We start from the raw sequence: 22,062 nt of genomic DNA on the forward strand, positions 1-22,062 counted from the left end.
GGTGACCGAATCCGTGCAGGGACTTGTCTTGCCAGGTGCAGACTGAGCCTAGGTGGTTTTCCTGGAGAAGAGAGGAGCCTCTGGAGGAGAGGGGTGAGAAACTGAAGAAGAGCAAAGGGGTCACTGTGTTACTCCCCCTTCCTGACATCCATCACACGGATACTGTGCCCAGAGTCACACCCGGCCCGGCGGGGAGGAGGACTCTGAGGGAACTGAGGGAGGGGAGAGGCAGGCCTGGCCCTGAAGCGCAGGTCGTGCGGCCTTCAGGACAAGTCGGGAGAGCGGGACCTGGGCTCGGCGACCTTCCCCTTCAGCAGCCCCGCGCGGGCCGCCCCGCAGCGCCCCCTTCACAGTCCCTCGGCGCCCTGTGCGCTCCGGCTCGCGGGCCTCGGCTCTCAGAGGCTCTTTCTCTCCCCCTCGCCTCTGCCCCTCCGTTGTGACTGTCCCTGGCCATGTCCCTCTGAGACTGTTCCTCTGTGTCTGTCGCATCTCTCTCGCAGTCTCGGTCGCAATCCCTGTTGCAGTCCACGTCTCATCCCGACCCCCTCTCTGTCTCCACGCCTGTCTCACTCTTTTCCTCCGCGCCCCTCTGTCCCCATCTTTTCTGTCTCTCTTAACCTCCTCTCCTCTATCTCTGCCTTGTCCCCGTCTCCACCCGTCTTTCTGTTGTGCATGTTTCATCCCTGTCTCCATCTCTGTACCTGTGTCTCTCTTGTCCCTGTCTCCATCACTGTTTCTGTTCCCTCCTCTCCGTGTCTCCTCTCTGTATCCACGTCCCCTCCCTGCCCCGTCCCAGGCTCCATCTCTTCCCTGTCCTCGTCTCCATCCCCCTTCCTGCGCCGCCTCCGCAGTCTCCGCGGTCTCCGCCGGGATGGGACCTCGCTGGGGGCGGGGCTGAGGGGCCGAATAGGAATAACTCGGTTATCCGGGCAAATTGAATTAACTTGTTCACACGAGCGCCGCCGGGCCTGCCTTCCCTCCCTTCTGCGGGGCCGCAGGTGGGGAGGCCCGGGAAAGGGGTCGGGACCCTCCTGCCTCGCACGATGTGTAGGGACGGAAGGTCTGGTCCGGATTGGGACAAGATGGGGACTCTGGGGATGGGGTCCTGCGCATCCCCGCCCTGCACCTCGAGAGCCCTAAGAGGGCGGCAGGGACCCTTTGGGGCGGGGGTCGCGGTGGCTGGGGGCGGGGTCTGGGCCGCCCAGGCCCCGCCCCCGTGGAGCTCGCCCCGCCCCGCCCCCTCCACGGGGTCTTGCGCGTTAAAAGGCGCGCGGGCCCGGCCGGGCTGCACTTGCGTTGCACCCGGGCAGAGTGCGGCCGCGACGGGGCGGGCGGACTCTCAGGCGCTCAGAGCCGGCCTCGGGTCCTCGGTGCCTGGCGCTAGAACCTCCATCCCGACCTCCACCCGGACCCGGACCCCGACCCCGACCCGGCCCGGCCCGGCCCCCGCCCCCGCCCCCCGGGCCGATGGACTACTCCTACCTCAATTCGTACGACTCGTGCGTGGCTGCCATGGAGGCGTCCGCCTACGGCGACTTCGGCGCCTGCAGCCAGCCTGGAGGCTTCCAATACAGCCCCCTGCGGCCCGCCTTCCCCGCGGCAGGGCCGCCCTGCCCCGCGCTCGGCTCCTCCAACTGCGCGCTTGGCGCCCTACGCGACCACCAGCCCGCGCCCTACTCGGCAGGTGAGCGCAGCCCTGGCCCAACCCTCCCTCCAAATCCTGCAGAACCCCCGACCCCACTCGGCAAGTGAATGCGACTGTCCCCCACTCTGCCCTGGCCAGACCCTCCAACACCCGAGAGATCCCCAGTAATACAAGGGATTCCCCTCAGCAGGGATGACCCGTACCCTCTCATCCCTCGCGTTCCTCTCTCGCGCTGCCAAATCTCCATTCCGTGCCCTTTGGGCCAAGGCACTAGATCCCTGGCCCAGCCCCGGGCCCTTCACTAGGCCCTCCCCGCCCCACCTGCAAAGACTGACTACCAAACCTCTCCAAACCCTGTATCCTTGAAAGAGACGCCAGGCTCAGTCCAGTCAGACCCCCATCCTTATCGCCCCTGTCCCTGGCGATTCGTAACCCCTAGCAAGGACCCCTGCAGGCGGCTGCGCTGCCCCAGATGGGAACCTTCCTAGAGCCCTGGCGCCATTAGGCCCCTCCCGCCCTATCTTGGACCCATTCCGCTTGGGCCCAAACCCTCTGTGCCACCAAAACCAGTTTCCGTAGCCCGCAAAAAAGGAGGCCCGGGTCGTTAAGCCACTTTCATCTCCCCATTCCCCTGTAGACTCTCCCAGCTAAAGTCCCCCAGTCCTGCCCCCGAGCTCTTTGATCCAAGTCCCTGTCCAAACCCTCAACCTCACTGAGCCTCTTCAGTCATCCCCATCTTTCAGATTAGAGTCCCAGCCTGCCCCACCCAACTCCTTATCTCCTTCTCTCTTGGGAAGACCACCCCGGACTCAAGTAGAGGACTGGGGCCTGGGGTGGGAGGGATAAGTCCCTGGATTTGGAGGATGAGGCCAGAGACTGGAACAGGGTTGGCAGACTGGGCACCCTGGGCTGGGTGAGGATAGGGATTGGGGAGATGGGGACTGGAAATGAGGAGATGGGATACAGGGTTCTGAGACCAGGCAAATGGGTTCAAGGTACAGAGAGATGGGAGCAGAGATGGGAAGCCTGGAGACCCTGGGAGAAATAGAGACCCAAGGTGGGGGAGATAGAGATAAGAATCAGGTGATGAGGACCAAGGAAGCTCCAAAATAGAAATGAGAAAGATGGGGATAGGAATGGGGTGTTGGAGACAAGGATTAGGGGATGTGGGGACATGAAGAGAGGGGACAAAGGTGGAGACTGGGGACCCCTGGAGAATATAAAGACCTAAACTGGGGTTAGAGATAGGGATGGGGAGATGGTGTCCGCAACACTGTCTTTGGGGCAGTGGAGACTGGGCCGGGGATAGGAAGAGAATAGGGGCGGGGACTGGCTTTGGGGGAGATAGGACACAGGGAGAAGAGGGGCAGAGAAGATGGAGGAACTTGAGTGGGGAGAAATATGAACCCTTCTCAATGGGCACAAAGAGGAGTCGCCCAGAAGGGGAAAGTTGAAGAGAGATTCAGATGGAGGAAAATGAGGAAGAGGAGAGAGGACACCTGGAGGAAAATGGGGACCAGGGACGTGAGACCGAGCTGAGGAAATGAGGCCTGGGAAGGAGAGAGATGGGCGGGTAGAGGGGCCAAATCTGTACAGGAGAGAGCCGGTGACAGAGCTGAAAGTAGAGCCGGCAGGAGAGTCTCCGTCGCAGAGCCAGGACCACGACTAGCTGGTGGGGAGACGCGCAACGCTGTTGAGACCTGACAGACATCCAGGGCTAGGGTGGACGGAGCAGGACCTGGAGTCCGGCGGGCAGGCGCGCTGAGAGACAGACACACCGGGAGTGTCGGAAGGGAGGGTGGAATGGGGGGAGGTGGAGGGAACATGGCGGAGTGGAGGGGTCCTTGGCTGAAGGATCGGATTCTGGTTTCCTCGCTGCGGCTCTTGGGCCCCAGGTCTCCCAGATCCTGGTCCGGTCCGGCTTTATCCCTGTCGGCTCCCTGGAGCAATACAGAGGACGCTTGGCCCTAGGTTTCGAGGACCAAGCCGAGGGACCAGGCTAGGGACGTGGGTGGTGCGCGATTCCCTTGGAGCAGAAAGCAACGGGCTGAGCTTGGCCTCTCATTCTCCCCACCCTCCTGCACACACCCGTAGTGCCCTACAAGTTCTTCCCGGAGCCGTCGGGCCTGCATGAGAAGCGCAAGCAGCGGCGCATCCGCACCACGTTCACGAGCGCGCAGCTCAAGGAGCTGGAGCGCGTCTTCGCCGAGACCCACTACCCCGACATTTACACGCGCGAGGAACTGGCGCTCAAGATCGACCTCACTGAGGCTCGCGTGCAGGTGCGTGTATGCACGTGTGTGTAAGAAAGTGTGTGCGCATGGAAGGGGATGTGGAAGGTTAGTGCGCGACATCTGGGGAGCGGACACAGGCAACTGCAGCCTGGAGGCGGGGATGAAGGGCCAGGGGCCAGGGCACAATACGGGGATGGTTGGGCAGCCAGAGGAGGCAGCGGAGCCAGGACTTGGAAGCCCTCCGGAGATCTGTTTAGCTTCATGATACCTGCCCCTCGATTCCCGGATTTCAGGTCTCCCTCCTACGGCAGGACATTCAGAAGCCAGGATAGAGGTGGAATTGGTAGAGGGGAAGCCCCACGTGACCTCAGGACCAAGCGTGGAGGAGTGGGAGCAGGCCAGTCAGCACCTTCGGGTCCCCTCCCCAGGCTGCAGCTGTGAAAACCCTGAGGCTGGGCAGCCTGAGCGTGGGGCAGGCGCAGGGCCCGGGCGGACTCTGTTGTTTATCTGTGCAAATCCGCGTACAGATGTTCAGCTGGCCCGCCTTGACTGGAGGCCTTGGACAAAAGATTTCCCTGGCGCCCTAACTCCCTCTCCACCGCCCTGGGACGCTCCAGGCGGGAAGTCCCGAGCTTCCTAAAAGAGGAGATTGGGGGCAGGGCTTAGGGTGAGGAGAGTTCCCTCCAGGAGACCAAGAATGCCGGGATCCGGGGGCGACTGGATCCCAAGGGCAAGAACGTTGGGATCTGGAGGAAGGGGCCAGTGGAGGAGAGGAGAGCGCTGTAGGGCAATAGGCTGGGGGTCTGGGGAACGAGGGGCTGACGCTGGGAAGGCCGCGGGCCACTCGAACCAGTAATAATCCGGGCTGGTTCTTCCCAGACGGAGGTCTCACCCGCGCCTTGCGGCCCCGGACTGACCCCGTGCGTTCTCTGACGCTGGTCGGGACTGACTGGTCCCTGTGCCCGCAGGTCTGGTTCCAGAACCGCCGGGCCAAGTTCCGCAAACAGGAGCGCGCGGCCAGCGCCAAGGGCGCGGCAGGCGCGGCGGGCGCCAAAAAGGGCGAGGCGCGCTGCTCGTCCGAGGACGACGACTCCAAGGAGTCCACGTGCAGCCCCACGCCCGACAGCACCGCATCGCTGCCGCCGCCACCCGCGCCCGGCCTGGCCAGCCCGCGCCTGAGCCCCAGCCCGCTGCCTGCAGCCCTGGGCTCCGGCCCCGGGCCGGGTCCCGGAGCACAGCCGCTCAAGGGCGCGTTGTGGGCTGGCGTGGCGGGAGGTGGGGGTGGCGGGCCCGGCGCGGGCACAGCCGAACTACTTAAGGCCTGGCAGCCGGCGGAGCCCGGGCCCGGGCCTTTCTCTGGGGTTCTGTCCTCCTTTCACCGGAAGCCCGGCCCCGCCCTGAAAACCAATCTCTTCTAGCCGCCGGCCTCTGGAGGCTCTGAGCCTTGCCCCAGAGACGTCCCAGCCCCTCCAGGACCTGACAGTCCCTCCTGTTCCCGGCCGCCAGTCTGGAAGTCCCATCCGCCCCCACTGCCCACAGTGACCCCTAGTTGTCCCCTCCCCAGCTTTGAAGACCAAATTAGGGCCACTCTCGTCCTCACCCACTCCCACCCAGTAGAGTGGAGTACTTTCCTCCAGGAGAGCCGAGAGCCCTCTTCTAGCCTGGCCTTCTTTGGATCCGGGATCAAATATCACTTGTCCCTAACAGTGCCCAAACGTGAGATCCCCAAGGAGTGGCGTGGCCTCCTACCCTGGCTCTACAGCTGGCTGGGTCACTGCTTACCTTGGTGACCATGAGTACCCGCTGCTCCACCCCTTGGGCCCATCCACACCGTCCCCACCCCGTGCAAAGGCTGGTCGTCGCTAGGATTGTCAGTGGCCTGAAGGATGCCCCCGCCAACTCATCCCTTGCGCGTCCCCTCCCATCCCTAGCCCTCTGGCACAGAGGGTGAACCTGTTAGAGGAGTGGTGGGGCTGCCCGGGGAATGGGACAGAGTTGTTTTCTTTTTCCTGTTTTTGTGTTCCTTTTCTCTGAAAACTTGTAATTTATTGAGGTAAGTTTTGCTCAATCCAAATAAAACTTAATTTATTGAAGACATCACACCGGCAACCCTTCTGAGTGCCCAAGGTGGGGATAGGCTGCCTGCAAGAACCCTGTCCCCGTTACAACAAGGAACCCCGACCCCCGGCCGCTGCATCCCCAGTGCAGGGCAGTATAGACCAGGAGACCGTAAGAACTAAGCAAACTGGCACTTTATGGCCAATATTCTGCCCACCCAACGATCCCAATAATATTAAGATGCCCTCCCTCCCCAAACCCACACAGAAAAGCTTAAATAAACCCCAGCCCGGTCCTAGGGCTATTCCTTCATTTCCGGACGGACACCCCTCAGTGGGGGTTTCGGGAGGTCCTAGCAGAACTCCTCCCCTGTAGTTCAGGCCCTGCAGAGGGCAGCAAAAACAGCGCTGAAAGTGGGGGCCCAGACGTACCCAGCTGGACCCCCACGGACACCCTTGGGGCTGGGGGGGGTGTCCAGAAAAGGAGAACAGCACCAGAGTAACCAGGGTCCTTGGTAACCATGGCAACTGACCTCCGCAGCCGTGGCCCTTAAAGGGGCGGGGCAGGATACTCTCATTAGGGCATTCCAAGTAATTGGGCAGTGGGGAAGGCAGATCCCCAATAAATAGGCAGAGAGGGACTGCCCCGCCCCTTAGAACTTTCCAACCCTGGGGCGATAGCTGGGCCTTCCGAGGGTGGGGAGAGGCGCTGAGTTCGTCGCAGCTTTGAGGTGCCTCCGAGATCACTTGCTAAGCTGCAAGGTGTCCAGAAGGAGGCGCTTGTGAGCCGGGTCCTGCACCCCAGCTTCCTCCAGGTCCTCCTCGGTGATGTCACTGTGGGAATAAAAGAGGCTAAGAGAAGAGCTGGGGATTCCTGAGGGCTCCTAGCCCCGGCCCCGGCTCCTGGCCCACCCCTCCGCCTCCGGGCCCGCCCCACCTGAGAAACTCCAGGTCGTCCCAGCCATTGTGCACCAGGCCCTCCTCATAGCGCTCCAAGCCGATGGCCCGCAGCCAGGCACCCATGCCCGCCTCGCCCAGCCCGCCGGCCCGCCCGCCCTGCGGGCACGGAGCCTGAGGAAACGGCATGTCAGAGGGAGCACTAAGGTGCCCCCCCCAACACCTGCTGACAGACACATTCTACCGCCTGCTCTCTGGGGAAGGGAGGCAACGACTGGGGCCGATTCATGTGTCCCCCCGCCCCCAACTCCCCAGTGCCCACGTCAAGGCAGAGGGAACACCAGTGAATGCCGAGTGGTGGAATGAAAAGCTAGCGCAGGCCATGAGCAGGCACACTCCTCGGGCACACGCAGCCAGCCACCGCTAGTCCACACACCTCCTCCGCCAGGTCCTCCTGAATGCTCTCTCGGATGCGGGGCGGAGGGAAGCTGAGGGGCCGGCCATAGTCCGAGGGCAGTCCCCGGGGTGGCTGCAGCTCCAGGGGGCTTGGGAGGAGTGCTGAGCGTCCGGGCCCCGCAGGAGCATAATCCACCTCGCTCAGGGTCTTGGCCATCTGCAGCACTGAGCAGGACCGGTCATCTCCACCGGCTACTTCTCCCAGGAAGGTGCTGGTGGGTGAAGGGCTGGGGGGCAGTGGGGGCCTTGGATGGGCCTTGGGAGGTGGTGGGCCTCGAGCCTCACCCCCACTGCGGCCCCGGACCATTGGCCCTGGCAAAGGATCCAGGCTGGGGGGTAGGAAGATGGCTGAGTCTGGCAGTGGTGGGGGTGGAAAGTCTGGAGGGGGGAGTGTGCCCCCAGACTCCTCATCTGATGAACTCCCCTCTCCCACACGAGGGGGCTGGTGGCGCCCAAGCTGTGGAGCGGGCACTGTGATGGCCACTTTGTTCTTGGTGGCAGGTGGCACAGGGGCCCTGGCAGGTGAGGGTGGCTCCGGGGGCAGCAGCTGGTGTGGGACCCCTTCAAGGACGTAGTAGGCAGGGTTATTGAAGCTGTTCTTGGGTGGGGGGGGTGCCACCCCTTCCGGTTCAGGAGCCCCCTCTGGCTTCAACCTGGGTTTGGGAGCAGGGTAACTAAGTCAGGACCCGGAAACCCAAGGCAAAGGCAATGGGCAGAGTGGAGGGAAAACTGGACAGGAGTCAGAAGAGACAAGGGCCCCTGGTCCTAGACTTTTCACGTGACCTTGAACACATCATTTGCCCTCTCCCACCCTTGGTTTCCTCATCTGTAAAGTTAGGAAAAAGGAGGCTTTGAATGAATAACCCTAAACTCTCTTGCCTCACTTAAGATTCTCAAATCTTTTATAACTTTGTAACTCTGAGAACAGAGGTGCCAGAAGACAGGGCACATACAGCCTCCAAAGAGAGCAGCCAGCCAGACTTAGCCTCTCGAGGCAGCCAAGGTTGATCTACTGAGGAATCGAACTCAGGGACTCAGGTTGGTTTTACTCAAGCCTGGGGATAAAAGCCAGGTAGCTGATAACAGCTGAAGATGAGTGAAAAAGCACTAAATTGTACCTAGGAGTTCTTAAGTTCAAGTGACAATTGGATAATTCGAAAGCAAGCCTCACTTTCCCAAAGTGTGGCACGCAGAACACTAGTCCCCCAGGACGTTAACAGTCACTACATGGAAAAAATGTTTCCTGGCCCATTAAGTTTGGGGAAACTATATTATACAGAGTTGAAAAGAGGTTTCCTTCCTGTCCACATGCTCAGAGCTTTTGCTAATGTTAATGTGCACTGGGAATAGCTAAGAAAAGAATCTAGCAAGAAGCGTTTCCCAAACTCATCTGACCACAAACCATTTCTAGCAGGGCCTCTTGTAGGATAGAGTTCCACAGAACGCACCTTGGGAAATCCTGTACCAAGCCACATGCCTCTTCCAGACAGAAGGCTCAAGCTAGGTCTGTTTACACGGAGGGAACAGTTTTAAAAACAATTTCTAATTCCACTTTTAAAGGCAGAATTGAGAGGAAAGGCTGACTTCTCCCTTTGACTCAGAGAGCCACACCTAACAGAGGCCTGGCTGGCCAGAGTGGCCACAGGCATAGGGCCACGGCACCTCCATCCACGGGGCGGCAGAGCACCCAAACAGCAGATGCTCCCCAGGCTGGCCCTGAGAGCCAAGCCTGGTAGTGGATAAAGCTGGAGTTGGGGGACAGCAGGTTCCGCCTCTCACCTGGGGGTCAAGGGCTCCTCCCGGGGTGCTCGGGGTGGGGCTGGGGGCCTCCCAGTTGGTGGCGGTTTCTCTGGTTCTTCGAATAACTTGGACAGTGGGCAGGAGGCCTCTGTGGAGGCTGGCTTACGGCTCCCTGACCTGCCAGGGGTGCACAGGAGAGCAGAGATGAAGGATGAAGTGGGGCTGACTAAAACCTCCCAGGGACCCCTTCATGTGACATCCAACACAGCCCCAACTAACCTGGGCTCTTGGCTGCCTCGGGACACAGAGGGGGCTTTGCTCTTTGCTCCTGCCTCATCCTTGTCAATGCTGATCCACTCTGGGGGGTGGGGTGGGGAAGGGACACTCAGAGGGGACTTGTGCTCCTGGACCCCACAGACACCCACTGGGCCTGCCAGCCCCTTCCCAGCTACTCCTCTGGGCAGGCCCACCCCCAGCTGTGGCTGCAGACCCTCCAAGTAGCCCAGGGATTCCAACATGCCGCACCCCTGAGTCCTCCCCTCCTAGACCTGTCCACACCACCCCATCTCATGCCCCACACCCCTCGTAACGTAGCCCCCACCGTAGAGCCGCTCACGGGTGCCCAAGCGCTCCGTGGGCACCCGCACCTTCATGGAGCCACGGATGTTGCCTGTCTCCTCGCCTCGGTGGGACAGGAAGGTCAGGAACTGCTGGGCTGTGCTGCCAATCATGGACTTAAGTGCAACCACACACTCCCCTGAGGAGCAGATGGGACAGACCAGGAAGTTGCCAAGCCATTCTAGGACCCTACCTGGCTTCCTGTACCCCTCGACTCCCCTCACCCCTCACCATAGGATTCGTAGCCATCCATGGACTTGACTGTGAGCAGGAGGTGCTGGTCCTGCAGGTACTCGATGTCAGCCAGAATTGGCTTGAGCTGGGAAGGGGAGAGGCCCAGTGAGGAGCAAAGCCCAACCCCTACCCCTTACCCCTCCTACATGCTGCCCTGACAGCGCTTACCCCCTACCCTTGAGTCATGTGGGCTCACTCACACTCAACTCTTAAGGATCCCAAACCCTTAATGTAGAAGGCACAGCCGTGCATGGGCCTTTAGCACTTAGCATCACTGTAACTAATTAATTTTCTGTGTCCCCAGTGGCCAAAACAGAACCTGACATTTAGCAAAGACTCAAGAGGTATTTGCTGAATGAGTGAATGAACAAACTGCAACGTGGTTCTGCACTCCCAAACAAAGCAAATGCCCTTATCCTCACTCGTGCCCAGCCAAACACATATGTGCACTCACGCATGCGCAGAAGCTCTGCCGGCCCCACCCTCCCGCCCAGGCAAGCTCAACATGCTCTTCTGGGGACCTCTCCGCGCCCTCACCCACAGGCGCAGGCCCTGCCCACAGCCTCACCGTGGGCAGCTGGCGGGAAGACCACTGCACTTTGAGGAAGTTGATGTTGTCACTGCTCTGTGCATCATTCTCGAAGCTCTTCTTATACTCTGGAGTAGGGACAGGGGACACCCAACTGAGTACCACCTCCGGGCCTCCCCTCCCAAAAGTAGGGGGCTGACTGCTCTGGACACCTCCTGCCCTCCCACCGCCCTTGGCCCACACCCAGCCCTGGGCCCCGCCTCTGACCCTCCAGGCAGGTGGAGTAGAACTCAATGAAGAACTTGGTGCGGCTGGCTGTCTTCACAATGGCCTCGATGCTCTCAAACTCAATGTAGGCCTGGTCCGAAGTCTTTGAGAGCCCTGAGTATGCGAAGAGGGCAGATAGGAGGGCTAAGAGGGCACGAGAGGATCACAGGAGGAACAGGACAGAAAGGCCCAGCCCTGGGGCTGTGGCAGAGCAGGAGGCAAGGCCAGGAGGTGCTGAACCAGAGCAAAGAGACAACCCCAGGATGAAAACCCCAGAGGCGGCAGCTGGGGACCAGAATGCATATGGGCTTAACCCCCAACACCCTGCCACCCCTCCAGGCACACGCAGTGGCATGCATGTGGCCCCAGGCAGACACAGACAGGTATGTGTACACTCATGCATCTACACACACACTTGGGGGCACATGCCTCTCGTGACAGCCCAGGTGCTCAGACAACCTCACACACATTTTCAGAAACACTCCTGCACTCACGTGTACACACACGCAAACACACACAGACACTTATGCAGAATCAAACCTATGCACATCCTTAGGCCACCACCGGGGCCCACCCAGATGTATGCCACATCCACAAGAACATCCAGGACTGTCACCTTTCTTGGAGATGAACTGAGAGGTAACTCCAACCTCAAATGTCCCAAATACAGGGGAGTGGTCGCTGGTGACGATGTCATCAGTGCAACCTGGGCGGGGGGATAGAAATGGGGGCTCAGAAGGAACATCCCTACTCTCTGCTCCCGCCTCCCAAAGTTAGGGCAGCGTCTGGACAGTGACCACCTGGGATCTCCCATCACCCTGCCCAGGAGCCTCTCACCATAGGAATTACAGATGATGTGAGTTTCAGGGTAGGATTTCCACAGAATCCGGTCACACCATGAAGGCACGTTGGTCCGGACCTGGGGCAGGGGTTGGCAGCATAGTCAGAGGAGACAGCTGGGGACTGCTAGGCACGGGCCCCACCCCAGAACAGGGGTGTCCCCACACTTCTGTTACACTGGGCCCCAGCACCCACCTCCTTCCTGGGATCCTCACAACACCAGGATCACCCAAAGGCCTCAGAGGGGCCACGGAGGCTGGAGTAGCAACTGGAGAGGCCCAGACCCTTGACCTCCCACCACTCCTGATTCACTGCAGGCCTGGGGGCCCCCAAGGCCTATGTCTTTCTTGGCTCACCCCAGTTGGCTTCTGCTTGTGCCAGGCATATGTGTCCCGGGAACCCCGCTCATAGCGGTAGGTGGGTGGGAAGGAGATCTCCTCCTCACCTAAGGAAAGCAGGGGACAGGTGGGGCTCAGGGTCCTGAAACCCAGAGATGCCGCAAGCCCCCTAGCCCTCAGAGACCACCTGCCAGGCCCACACTCACTGAATCGAAGGAAGACCTTGTGCTTCTCCCGCTCCAAGTTGAGCTGGTCCACCCTGAGCAGGGGCTCAAACTCCTTCCTACTGATGTAGTTCAGGATCTCCTGAGGTGGGGGACACACGGGATGGAGACGTTCCTCCTGCGCCAGAGCCAGGGTGATAGCCCTTCTGGCCCCCAGCCTCCCTTCAGCCACCAGCAGGGCCCTGCTCACACCTGGATATCCATGTCCAGGCGGTAGTTGAGGTCCCCAAACCAGAAGAGGTGAGTGAAGCGCAGGGAGATGTCAAAGGCACTGAGCTGCCGGTCGCCCAGCGAGAGCAGCCGCAGAATGTCCAGGTAGTTCTGGTTCCGCCTATGGTGAGGGGTGGGGATAGGTCCCCAGGGTCAGGAGTCAGGCATAAGTGGACATGTAAGAAGTCTCTGGGGTCAGGGTCAGGAACAGACAGAGGGTCTGAGTGGGGATAGGGGAGGAGAAGGGGCTCTATGGGGACAGGGACGTAGGAGGGCCGTGCACTGCGACATGGGAGAAGGAACAGGCCTCAGTTGCACAGGGGATGGGTGTGAAGAGACCACTGGGAAGGCGACCCCTCACCGAGCGGTCTTCTCATTTCCCGAGGTGAGATGACAATTCACAAAGCCAAATGAGGTGCCATTGAACATGAAGGAGACGCCCACAGCTCCCTTGTTCCCTGTCAGGGCGAGCAAGAGAGGAAGGCCTGGGTCACCCTCAGAGGACTCCCGACTCTTCTCCTCTGCCCCTCAAAGCAGCAGAGAGAGGATCCTCCCCCCCACCCCCATGCCCAGATGCTATGAGGCAGGCAGGCCTCTGAACACACACCCACACCTTCCCTGGGGACCCCATGGGGCACACATGGTCTGTCTGGATGGCCTGAGTTTGCTGGTGTGTGTGAGCAGTGTCCCTGGAGGTCACAGGAGATCCCACAGGTGAAACTGAAAGGCCCTGCAGATCCTGAGCTGTCTGGGGGAGCAAGCCCAGTAGCCTGGGCACTGGGCCTGGCTCCACCTCTTACTTGCAGTGTGGCCTTGGACAGGTCACTCAACCACTCTGGTTTGAGTTTTATCATCTATAAAAAGGGGTAAGTGTCCTAGCCTTGCCTTCCTGGTAGGGCTAGAAGAGATTTAGAATATGAATACGATTTTCTTTTTTTTGAAACAGAGTCCCGATCTGTTGCCCGGGGTTGGGGTGCCACGGTGTCAGCCTAGCAACCTCAAACTCCTGGCTCAAGTGATCCTCCCGCCTCAGCCTCCGAAGTAGCTGGGATTATAGGCACTTGCCACCACACCTAATTTTTTCTGATTTTAGTAGAGATGGGGTCTTGCTCTTGCTCAGGCTGGTCTCGAACTCCTGAGCTCAAGCGATCCACCCACCTCGGCCTCCCAGAGTGCTAGGATTACAGGCGTGAGCCACTGCGCTTGGCCCTGAATATGCTTTTCAAAGTTCAGAGTGCCCTATATATGGGGAGGCTGAGACCACCTAAAAGGGGAAGCTCCAGGGCTGGAGAGGAAGCAGGAGACACAGACACAGGGATCCTACCACCCTCCACAGCCCACCCTGCTTACCCAGGGTGTTGGCAATGCCAGTCTTCACACTGGACGTACTGACATGGCTGATGCGGTTCTCGTGCTCTGGCTTGACCAGCACAGCCACCTTGATGTTCCACAGTGACTGCATGGCAATCTGGGTAGAAGGTGTGGGGTCACCCCTGCCCTGGGGCACCCACTGTCTGCATTCGCCCCTGGCCTACGGTATAGACTGCTCTGGCCACCACAGGGTAAGGTCTGCTACCCCTCTTTCCAAGGGACCAGAGAGAAACAGTCCCTCCCATGGCATGAAGGACCCAGGGTAGATCTCTCAGAGAATATGCTTAGGGACCAGAGGGAATGCCAGCCAAGCCAGGGTCGCCTATGAAGTCAAACAGGATAGTTTGAGGGTAGTGTGTGAGGACCGGGGACTGGACAAGATGACCCCTCTCACCGGACGGTAATCCAGATCCGTGAGCTCCTTGAGGCCCCCGCGCAGCAGGTCCAGCCACTCACGGTCGCCCACTGAGTTCTCCTGGGTCCCAAAGACATAGATGTCATGGGGTATGGTCACAGTGACCTCGTCCAGGGTCTTCCCCAGACCCTTGGATGTGAACCAGGATGTCACATTTTTCGGAGGCGGCACACTTCCTGGAGGTGAAGGGGAACGGGGGTGTCAGGCTCAGGCCCTGGGGCCATCCCTCTCTCCCACCCAGCCCCAGCCCGGGCCTGACCCATGTTCCAGGTGCCTATGAAGACAGAGATCATGTCGGGCTCGTCCTGCTTAGAATGCTTGTTCTTCATGAGCTGCAGCAGCTGGCAGAAGGCCTCCCGCTTCTGGGGACAGCAGCCAGTCAGGGGCAGGTAGGCAGCCAGGAACCCTCCCCACCCCCCCAGAGATACCCTGCTAGATGGCAAGTACCACGAGGGGAGGGTCGTGCCTGATGGGTTCACTACCGTCTACCCACTGTTCAAGCATGTAAAGGGCGCTGGTAAATGTTCATCGAATGAATATTTGAATCCATGCTCAGGCCACCCATTCTCAACACATTCTCTACCCTGCCAGACCCACCCCACCAGGAGGAATGACATGCCTATATCATATGTTCCCTCTCTTCCTGTGCAATGGGACACACCCACCTAGGGGCCCCTGTAGCCCCCAGTGGCCTGGCCCAGCCTGCCACTCACCCGCGCACTGACGAAGATGAAGTCCTTGCGCTGGGTCCGGTCCTTCTCCTTCTCAAACACGACGCCCAGCTTGTTCTGGACACGCTGGGACTTGATGAGCTGGCGGACTAGGGCATGGAGGACGGGTCACACAGGCCTGTGCCCCTCGGCTGGGGGCTCCGCCCTGCCCACCCCTCCCAGGTCTAGCCCCGGCTCACTGCGGTCATGCGTGAAGGTTGTCCAGTCCTCCTGAGAGTCCCGCTGTCTCCGCAGCAGCACCAGCCGCCCACCCTCCACGTCCACGCTCAGCGTGAACTTCTGTGACTTGCCAATCTTGGTCAGGTCACCTAGGGTCACATCCAGCTTCACCTGCAGGCCGGGAGGTGGGAAGGCTGCTGACGAGACCTTGGGGCAGGCAGCACCTCCTTTACCTCCAATGTCCCTGTGGCCCTTGAGGCCCCACCTGCCACGTACCTCAAAGGCCTGCACAGGGATGGTCTTGGCCTTACGTATGGATGGCTGCAGTGGAGCCGGGGGTGCGGTGGAGCTCATGTCCTGTAGGGCCTTCAGGGCCTGGAGGGGGCAAGGGCAGGGTGCAGTCAGGGGACATGTTGAGGGCTGGGGCAGTGGGGGCATGGCTGGTGTTGGGGTCAATGTTAAGCTGTAGCTTCAGGGTTGAGATCAGTCCTAGGCCAGTGACAGTGGTCAGCAAGTGGGGGGGGTCAGGGGTCAGAGGTCAGGAGTCAGGCCACCTTCTTCTGGATGCCAGAGAGGAAGTCCTTTAGCACTGACAGCTTCAGCACCAGGCTCTCTAGTTCCTGCTCCCCAGTCTGTGGCAGGTTCTAGGGGCAGAAAGAATGAGGTCTGCACATGAGTCCCCTAAGTAGGAGCCTCCCGCCCAGCCCCAGACAATGAACCCACCTCCCAGAGGGCTCCCCACAGTCGCACCTGCTGCTGCAATAGGCGGGTCACCATGGGCGAGCTCTGCTGGTCAAATACCTTGGACAGGATCTCCAGGCCTGACAGGACCTTATCTACCTCACTAGGGGAGACAGCAGGTCAGAAGAACTCCCCACCCTGACCTAAGTATAGGGAAGGGGGTGCTGAATGTATAGTCTCTGTCTTCACCACAAGGATACAAGGGGACAGGTGAGGAAAATCAGGAGGCAATGGCGAGTTTACTGGTCAGGGTCAGAGGTCAGGGCATCTGTGCCGCAAGCGAGTGGGTAAGAACAGGTCAGAGGCAAGGGTACAGTGCCTGGGGGTGGATGTCTCAGATACCTGTGCAGCCTCCGGCAGGAGGTGGCGAGGGTGCGGGTGAGGTGGGGCAGGTTGCTGGCTCCGCCCCGCACAGCCTCCAGGTCCAGCCCGTAGCTACCCTTCAGGTACTCGTGTGAGACGGTGCTCAGCCCATTGGGAGCACTTCAGGGAGGGGTTAAGAGGTCAGTGGAGGTCCTGCTAACCTGTGCCAGGACCCTCACCCCACCCCTCGAAGGGACAATACTAGTGGCAGTCAGAACTGGATGGTTCAGGGTATCTGCCTCTTGGCTGAGATGGGATAAGGGTCCCTGTGGGGGGCTTAGAAGATCTCCCCATCTTTGGTAGGGAAACGGTTCTGCGAGGACAAAGGGACTTCCTGCTCAGTGGAGAGGGTGGGGTCTCACCTCTCAGCTGCTGGAGTTGTAGGAGTCTCAGAGGCTGGCGGGGGGCTGCTGGGCCTCGCTGGGGCAGAAATGCTGGTGGAGCCAGAGCGTGGAGGCAGTGGGGGTTTCTCATCCTCCCCATCTGTGGAGAGCAGGTCAGTGGGGCAGCAGTTTTGGCCTCCTGCCCTCAGGGGAGCAGGGGGGCATGGCATGGCTGTCAGTGACTTCCATGGAAAGGGGTAAAGGGATTGGGAAGTGGGGGACAGGAAGAGGCAGGTAGTCAGGGCAGCAACAAGCAAGGGATCTGCACTCTGCAGGGAGCAGTACCTGAGGCATCGCGGTCGTCTGGCAGGTCTGGCTCTCGCTCCCCCTCTACAGGCAGCAGCAGGGCGCACACGAGGCCCTGGTTGGGCTGGGTGTATAAGCCGATGAGCTCGCCCAGGGTCTGGAAGCGGCGCACTGGCACACCCTGTGAGGTCTGTGGGCAGCAAGTGTGGGAGGAAGGGTCAGCCAGCAGGGGTGCCCTAAACTGGGTCAAGGTCAGGGTCAGGGGCCCACCCTCCTACCTGCACAGCCAAGAAGTCTTCTCCATCAGGCAGAATTCGGTATGTGTGCACATGCTTCTGATACCTGATGGCAAGGAAGGATCGGAATCTGTCACCCCCAGGCTGGTGTCTAAGCCCCAAAGCACCCCCTCCTCCTGCCACCTGGTTCAATCCCCCAGCCTCCTCAGCTTGGTTTCCTAAAATCACTTTCCCAGGCTACACAGGGTTAATGATGGGGCCAGTCCACTTCCACCGTCCTAGTGTTGCCAGCAAGAGCAGGAATGACCAGAACACCCGCCCCCCAAAACCTACATAGACTCCACACCCACCACAGGGCCCGGGAAGCAACAGGCAGCTCTTTTGTGGCCTCCACAGCTGTCTAAACAGCCCCTCTGGGCTGTGGTACCAGTCTGGGCCCCCCGCCAGAGTAGGAGTCCTCAGAAGCCTGGTTAGCCTCTGTTTGCACACACGGGCAATGCACTAACGTGCGTGTGCACCTCCTGTGTTTACATTAGCGTCTGGCTCTGCTGGAGTTGGGTGTGTACGGGACAGTTTTGCTGGGGAGTGTGGGTGCATCACCCTAGGCTTTCCCCCCTTCCCCAGACACCAGGAAATTGGGATGACCCAAAGGGGCCCCCATGGGAGACCTGGGCCTCTAGAAGCCCCAAGCCAAGGGTGCTGACAGACGGCAGCAACAGCTGAGCAGGTGACAGCTGAGCCAGGCGCAGGCTTGGTGGGGGATGGAAGGTGCACCTCCCCAAAGAGTCACCCAGGCCTGAGTGTGTTGGGTAGGAAGGGGGTGGTGCTACCAAAGAGGACCAAATGCCTATTTGAGGAGACTCCACACCTTGGCCACAGGGCCATCCCCTCCCCTTAAGTAAGCTCCTTTCAGGGGCTCTCCTGCTGCTTATGCGGGTAGATATCTGTGTGTGACTGGCACGTTAGTCTGTGAACTATGGGTCTGTGTATATAACAACAATAGCATACTATTTACTGAATTCTGTCTCTGTGACAAGCTGGGCAATCAGCATCTATATATCGCATGTAATTCTCACGTTTTGAAGCAGATATTATTATTATCCCCATTCCCCAGCTGAAGAAACTGAGGCTCAAAGAAGAAAAGTGATTTGCTTAAGGTCACGGAGCAAGTAAAAAGCAGAGCTGGGAGTTTAAACCACGGCAGAGGCGAGGCCCCATATCCCCGCCTGCTGGTCAGATTGCCAGTGCCTGTCGGGGCAGGGGTGTGTCTTGAATGCTATCCATGTGCATGCGGGTGTGCACAGGTAAGCAAGTATGTGTTTGCTTGGCAAATATAAGAAATGGCCTATTTCTGCTCCTTACTCCCAGACTCCTGAGATGCAAAGCTGAAGCCCCCACATATAGATAGATCCCTCATCCCATTCATAACCTCACTAGGCAATGGAGCCAGAATTCTCCCCCTCCTGGGACAATAATGCTCCTCACCCAGACACAGGCCCCAGCTGTCCCCCTCCCACTCAGCAGCTGACCCAGCACCTGCCTCCTTCCCCTCCCTAATTAGGGGGCTGGGAGGCAGGGCTCCCAGGATATTCATGTGCCTGTGCTGTCCTGCATCCGTCTCCCTCTACTGGGCCTCAGACTTGAGGCATCAGCTGAGACTTATAGGGCCCCTTTCGCAGCAGGTCAACTGCCTAGGCCAGGGTTTCTCAACCTCTGTACTACTGACATGTTGGACTGCATACTTCTTTGTTATGGGGACTGTCCTGTGCACTGGAGAACGTATAGCAGCACTCCTGGCTTCTACCTACTAGATGCCAACAGCACCATCCTAGTTATGACAATCAAAAATGTCTCCCCTGGTCTAGGACAATGCACTCCCCAAAGATGTCAGGAGAACAAAGGGGAAAGGAGGAGACAGAGGCCGAGGGGCTTGGGAGGGAGCTCACAGGGGTAGGGAAGAACATAACCATATCTAAACACAGCAGCCGCGTGCAGACTCCCACCCACTACTGCCCACTCCAGAGGCCCAAAGAAGCCCACTCAAAGTCAGACTGCAAGGCAGGGGGACAGGTCAGCGTGAAGACTGCAAAACTGAGAGTGCTAACTCACCCCAACACCACTACCACACACTGGTGACAGGTACAGCCACAGGACCCAGCCTACTCAGGGAAGTGCCAAGCCTAGCTCTACTCTCAGCATTCATAGCTCAGGGCTAAAGGAGCCAGATAACCAGGGCTCAAGCCCAGAGTCAAGCCACACTCAACTCACTTATTGATTTGTGACATAATGGTATGGTCCCGTACAGCCTCACCCCTGCCTTCCCAAGCCTTCCTCTTACCAACCACCCAGCCACTACCAGAACCCAAGAGCACAGAAAGCAGCCCTCCTCACACACCCCATCAGTCCCTCTGCCCCAACTCCAGCCCCTACTCACCACTCAGACACTCAATCCCTACACAAACAGAACTGCAGGCACGGGGGATGCACATCCTCACCCTTGCATCCTTTCTACCTGGAGCATGCCTGAGGGGATCTGCCTGCATTTGCCCCCATCACCGCCACCCTGGGCTGCAGAACCCCACATCCTCTGCCCTCAAGGCCCCTGAAAGTGCCCCCAGACACACAGCAGGAAGGAAGTGCCCCCCTGCATCCTTCCTCAGCCCCAGGATAAAGCCAAGGCCCCTACTCTGGAGGCGGGGCTGGTGTCTCACCGGCAGTCACCCCAACCCGGGCCTTCCCCACTCACTGAACTCCCAGCCGCGTCCCCGCTCCCCCATGCCCGCTGCACTCACAGGACGCAGAGTGCGAAGGCCCCCGCCACGCTCTCACTGTCTCGGACCAGGAAGCTGCCATCGCGGCCAGCCCGGGCCAGCAGCTCCTCCGCGGCAGCACGGCTCAGGTCACGGTGGTACCAGGCGGGGGCCGGGCTGCCCAGCGCGACCCCGAGCCCAGCTGCCCCCGGGGCCGGCGCCCCGCACGCCGAGGCCATGGCCCGCGCAGGGCTCAGCGCCGCCCGCACCCGCCGCCCCACGCCATCGGCCCCGGGACGCTCGGGGCTGACGCTGGGGCCCGGCCCGAGACCCGGGCCTGAGGATCCGCGGGCTGGACAGAGCCGGGAATCGCGGCTCCGCGCTCCGCCGTGCAGGCCGCCTGGTTCGCCGCGCAGCCGCCGCCGCCTGCAGCGCCGGCCTCAACTTGAAGAGAAAGAAAAGTTTGTTCAGAGGTGGCGGGGGAGGGGCAGGAGCGCAGCGCTGCGCCTGGCGGCTGGCCCCCTCCCCCGCCGCTCGGCCCACGGCCCAGACCGCCCCCGCCCCCAGCCTCTTCCCGCGGGGATGATGCCCCACATTCCCGCAGGGCCGGGCACCTTCAAACCCCACAATGATCCTGCCCCCACCACCAACCCGAAGAGATCCAATCCCCAAGTCCCCCCATACTGCGCCCCAACTCTTCGGGGTCCCGGCGCCCCCCTGCAGAATCCAGCCCTCTTCAATACTCTCAATGATATGACCCCTAGCTCCCAGAAAGGTCTTATTCCACACTTTCCACTCGGCCCCCGTACAGCCTCTTTGGATCGGGCTTCCCCAAACCTGGGAAGGATCCAGATGGACCTCCCCCGACTCCTCTCCCCTCCATCCAAGCGGGCAGGACCCCCAACTACGGTGAAATCCACCCCCTCTTAGATCTGAACCCCCAACTTCACCGGGTCTGTTCCCTGACAAATCCCACGGGGGGATCCCCTCCATGGAGTTCCGACCTCCCACACACAGCAGACGAGGTCCAGTGTCCTGAAGCCCCTCACGTACAGTCCCCGGCAGTCCCTCCCAGCCCGGCAGAGCCCTTCCCCCTCTCGGCCAAGTTCCCTGGCACCACCCCCTTCACTCGCAGGCCGGGGCCTTGAGGGGTTCAGCAGTCCGAGACGAGGAGGCTCCCCCTTGCCCATCCAGAAGAAAGTTCCCTCAAATCCCCCGGTTCCCAGCCTCTCCTCAGAGCCCTGGCCGCCGCATGCAGACCCCCACCTCCGGGGCTGCTCCGGCGCCCCCTTCCCCGGGGAAGCGGCCCTGGACTCTCGGCGGCCACTTAAGATGGCCATCCGCCGCCGCCGCCGCAGCCCCCGCCTTCCGCCCCGCCCGCCGCCCCGCCCCCGCGGCTCCCCGGGGAGGCCGGGGTAGCACCCGCGCCCCGCCTCGGCCTGCCCCGCGTCGCGGTCCCGGAGCCGCTGACCCGCCGAGCGACCTCGGGCAGGTCCCAGCGCCTCTCTGAGCCTCGGCTTCCCGCTCTGTAAAATGGGGATAATGTTACGAAGGCAGGCTCCGTGCCGCTGTGCTTGTAAAGCGCCCGGCACAGGGCCTGGCACCCAGCCGGCTCTCCCGAACGGCGGCTATTTTTATTATTAATTAAGGAGTAAGGAAAGTGACAGCTGTGTAAACTGTAAAGCGCGGCTGCGGAACGAACGGGTATTATTAGCACCCGCCCCCGCCCCAGCTACTCCCTCCAAGTCAACAAACTTGCGCCTCCCTGGGCCGGACGCCGAGCGGGGCGCTCCCGCGGCGCGGCGCACTCCGACGCCCCCCGCCCTCCCCCCTCCCTCCCCCCTCCCGCTGTGGGCGGACGGGGACGCGGCCGCCGCGAAGAGGGAGGAGCCCACGGAAGGGTCTGGCCCACCCCCTCCCAAAAAAAGACCTAGCCGGTGGCGGCGTCTCCCGGGAGTCCTCTTCCTGCCCCGCCCCTCCGCCCCCTGGCTCCTTAAAGGCGCAGGCCTCCAGCCCCGCGCCCGCTGCCGCCAACTCCTGGGCCGCTGTAGGAGGATCCCTTTAACCTGGGCGAGAACTTTCACTTTGCTAAATTGAACCTGTTGGTGGAGTCCGTGGCAGAGCCGAGGAGCTCCTTCCTCTGTTTCACACGTGCATTGGCTTAACCCAGCTGGAACAAAGCCTGGGATTTGGAGAGGGGGCTCTGTGAGGCCTTCCCCACTAGATAAATAGAATAACTGGGAGATCCACTCACCCACCCACCCGTGCCTCCAGAGCCTGCTGGGAACCCAGTAACTCATCCTCCAATCTGTGTCCAACTTCCCCCGTCAGCCACCTTTTGCTATGAGGGAAGGTGAGCATGGTGTGAGGGCAATCCC

At 60.5% G+C, this 22,062-nt stretch overlaps 2 protein-coding genes across 3 annotated transcripts; one reads left to right on the forward strand and one right to left on the reverse strand.

Annotated features, from left to right (window-relative positions):
• The first annotated feature begins 1,289 nt into the window (after positions 1 to 1,289).
• PHOX2A (paired like homeobox 2A) lies at positions 1,290 to 5,976 on the forward strand. Its single transcript, XM_045555542.1, has 3 exons — positions 1,290 to 1,684; positions 3,740 to 3,927; positions 4,848 to 5,976. Exons 1-3 carry the CDS (start codon positions 1,468 to 1,470, stop codon positions 5,295 to 5,297), a joined length of 855 nt encoding a protein of 284 aa, XP_045411498.1. The 5' UTR covers positions 1,290 to 1,467; the 3' UTR covers positions 5,298 to 5,976.
• Positions 5,938 to 20,141, reverse strand: INPPL1 (inositol polyphosphate phosphatase like 1). 2 transcript variants are annotated; one of them, XM_045555540.1, is made up of 28 exons: positions 19,727 to 20,141; positions 16,977 to 17,040; positions 16,738 to 16,888; positions 16,432 to 16,552; positions 16,049 to 16,189; positions 15,716 to 15,809; positions 15,520 to 15,609; positions 15,242 to 15,340; positions 14,986 to 15,136; positions 14,789 to 14,895; positions 14,335 to 14,437; positions 14,055 to 14,251; positions 13,640 to 13,757; positions 12,651 to 12,747; positions 12,272 to 12,410; positions 12,062 to 12,161; positions 11,874 to 11,962; positions 11,515 to 11,596; positions 11,294 to 11,383; positions 10,678 to 10,791; positions 10,450 to 10,538; positions 9,879 to 9,966; positions 9,631 to 9,786; positions 9,309 to 9,387; positions 9,069 to 9,206; positions 7,270 to 7,942; positions 6,874 to 7,007; positions 5,938 to 6,770 (listed from the first exon to the last, which is right to left on the reverse strand). In XM_045555540.1, the coding sequence occupies exons 1-28, from the start codon at positions 19,921 to 19,923 to the stop codon at positions 6,680 to 6,682; spliced, it is 3,792 nt and encodes a 1,263-aa protein (XP_045411496.1). In that variant the 5' UTR covers positions 19,924 to 20,141; the 3' UTR covers positions 5,938 to 6,679. The 2 variants fall into 2 exon arrangements, with proteins under 2 accessions (XP_045411496.1, XP_045411497.1); XM_045555541.1 differs by lacking the exon at positions 6,874 to 7,007 and having other exon boundaries at positions 19,727 to 20,121.
• Between the last annotated feature and the right edge of the window lie 1,921 nt (positions 20,142 to 22,062).

This window comes from Lemur catta, chromosome 7, assembly GCF_020740605.2.
Source record: "Lemur catta isolate mLemCat1 chromosome 7, mLemCat1.pri, whole genome shotgun sequence".
NCBI classification, from domain to species: domain Eukaryota; kingdom Metazoa; phylum Chordata; class Mammalia; order Primates; family Lemuridae; genus Lemur; species Lemur catta.

Excerpts from the sequence above, each read along its gene's own strand:
- PHOX2A (XM_045555542.1), top strand. The coding sequence starts at position 1,468 with ATGGACTACTCCTACCTCAATTCGTACGACTCGTGCGTGGCTGCCATG. Across the intron at positions 1,685-3,739 it reads GCCCGCGCCCTACTCGGCAG|TGCCCTACAAGTTCTTCCCG; the intron begins GTGAGCGCAGCC and ends ACACACCCGTAG. Across the intron at positions 3,928-4,847 it reads TCACTGAGGCTCGCGTGCAG|GTCTGGTTCCAGAACCGCCG; the intron begins GTGCGTGTATGC and ends CTGTGCCCGCAG.
- INPPL1 (XM_045555540.1), bottom strand. The coding sequence starts at position 19,923 with ATGGCCTCGGCGTGCGGGGCGCCGGCCCCGGGGGCAGCTGGGCTCGGG. Across the intron at positions 16,889-16,976 it reads AAGACTTCTTGGCTGTGCAG|ACCTCACAGGGTGTGCCAGT; the intron begins GTAGGAGGGTGG and ends TGCTGCCCACAG. Across the intron at positions 11,963-12,061 it reads CAAGGTCTTCCTTCGATTCA|GTGAGGAGGAGATCTCCTTC; the intron begins GTGAGTGTGGGC and ends TGCTTTCCTTAG.